A 2,000-nucleotide genomic window follows, 5' to 3' on the forward strand; every position below is an offset into this window, starting at 1 on the left:
ATTCAGTATTTAATTAAATTTGGAAAATAGTGGATAAGACAGAAATGCTTCTTTACTGTGATATTTCTGAACGCCTTTATAGATTAATGAATGTTGTGCATCTCTACAAAAGGTTGTATGGTATGTGGCCTTTCCGAAACGTCACACCCTCCTCCCCACCTCCACCCCACACCTATGTACGTTTTGTTCCCTGGAACACAGATTAACATAGTTTAAAGCACGGCAAAGTTCTGAGAATACCACTCGAAAATTTCCGACTGTGCTAAGTATGCCTTTCAAAGGCTCTATGCACAGTGTAACCTCTACTGATTTTGACAGTTGACTGACTGGGCATAAAATAAAATTGATCCATTAATAAGTGTTCTTTGAAGGTCTACTATCAAATAACCAACACTTGCTTGTGCACTTCTGGCTGCAGTGAAAGCTGGAGAAATATGAAAAATAGTTCCCACTCAAGGAGCCGACTGTCTACTGGAGAAAAAAAAATAAACTTGAATAAAGAAATTTGAGAATGCTTTTAGAGTACAGAGCAGAAAGACTTTTGGACAGGGAGGGTAGCATAAGGAAGAACACTCAGGCCACAGCATTAGCAATCATCCTGATATGTCTAAAGTAGAGCCAGAAAGAGTCTGGGAGAAAAGAGAAAATTAGATTCACTGATCAAATCTGTGTAGGCGATGGGAGGCTTCAAATACCATGTCAGAAAAAATTGTTGAATTTCTTCTTTCAACATTGATTTTAAGATTTGTTTTAAAACCTTATGCTTGAACAGCTCTTGCATGCTAACAGATTTTATTATTCTGTCCATTTTAAAATATCATTTAGGGATCTCATGATTCTGTCTAGATGGACTGTGACAAGACCAGATCCCATTGTAATTTTAAATAAGTTACACGCCTTTTAATATGACATAGTTCCCCATTATTTGCCATTCCACATCTCCTAACATTTCATTCATAAAAGCAGGCTATGGTCACATGTAGACATAAAAGATTCCACAAATCAAAAGATATTTTATAGAGATAACATCGATTTGCCTTACCTTCATTAGGTCAAGTAGAACACTATTCAAAATTCCAAGGTATCTTCTTTCCAAGGACTGAGGATGGTTAACAGCTGGAAACTGTGAGACACACACAAAGCGAATGTTAACATTTGGGGAAGGATATGTTGTGCACGTGCTTGTGAGTGCTGCAGAAGGGAACAGATAAGCAAAAATGCCAATCCCAGTCAAATTCATACTTGTATATTACTTTTGTTGTCTATGTATTGTTATTTTATATTTTTTGAGACGGAGTTTCGTGCTGTTGCCCAGGCTGAAATGCAATGGCGTGATCTCGGCTCACTGCAACCTCCGCCTCCTGGGTTCATGTGATTCTCCTGCTTCAGCCTCCTGAATAGCTGGGATTACAGGTACCCGCTACCACTCCCGGCTAATTTTTTGTATTTTTAGTAGACATGGGGTTTCACTATGTTGGCCAGGCTGGTCTCGAACTTCTGACCTTGTGATCTGCTTGCCTCAGCCTCCCAAAGTGCTGGGATTACAGGCGTAAGCCACCACACTCGGCCGTCTATGTATTTTTATATGGATTAATAGGACTGGGTGTCAAATAATAGGAAAACTCACAGGTGAAAGATGATACTTAAATCTAGGCAGACAATACTAAGGCATGTGAAACAAACTAAAATATAAAAATTTGAACTAATTATGTAGTAAAATAGAATATCATCTGTTTATACAAACAATTCAGTTCTAATGCAGTGTATACATAATTTGCTTAGATACATGATTCTTAATTACTGAGAGTAACTGAGGATCTAGCAGAAAGTATATGATAAGACATCAAATAGTATTCTTACAGCTTTTTAACAATAACATACCATTTACTCTTGAAAACAGAGAAGTAAAAAAAGAAACTAAGTGGCCAGTACCTAAAAGGTCATGAAAGTAGAGAGTGAATTCAGATACACATTCTATCATTGCTTTTTTTTTTTTTTTT

General features: G+C 37.1%; 1 protein-coding gene across 1 annotated transcript in view; it reads right to left on the bottom strand.

Annotated features, from left to right (window-relative positions):
- The window catches only part of LOC108522617 (cyclin-dependent kinase-like 5), a gene marked incomplete at its 3' end in the record, with an annotated part of 23,844 nt that overhangs the window by 2,355 nt on the left and 19,489 nt on the right, over nucleotides 1–2,000 (bottom strand). Inside the window, exon 5 of the mRNA XM_017862959.1 lies at nucleotides 1,043–1,123. Coding sequence (XP_017718448.1) covers nucleotides 1,043–1,123 — 81 coding nt within the window. The remainder of the gene's footprint in view (nucleotides 1–1,042; nucleotides 1,124–2,000) is intronic.

The sequence above is a fragment of the Rhinopithecus bieti genome, unplaced genomic scaffold, assembly GCF_001698545.2.
Source record: "Rhinopithecus bieti isolate Rb0 unplaced genomic scaffold, ASM169854v2 scaffold_67574, whole genome shotgun sequence".
Taxonomy (NCBI): Eukaryota; Metazoa; Chordata; class Mammalia; order Primates; family Cercopithecidae; genus Rhinopithecus; species Rhinopithecus bieti.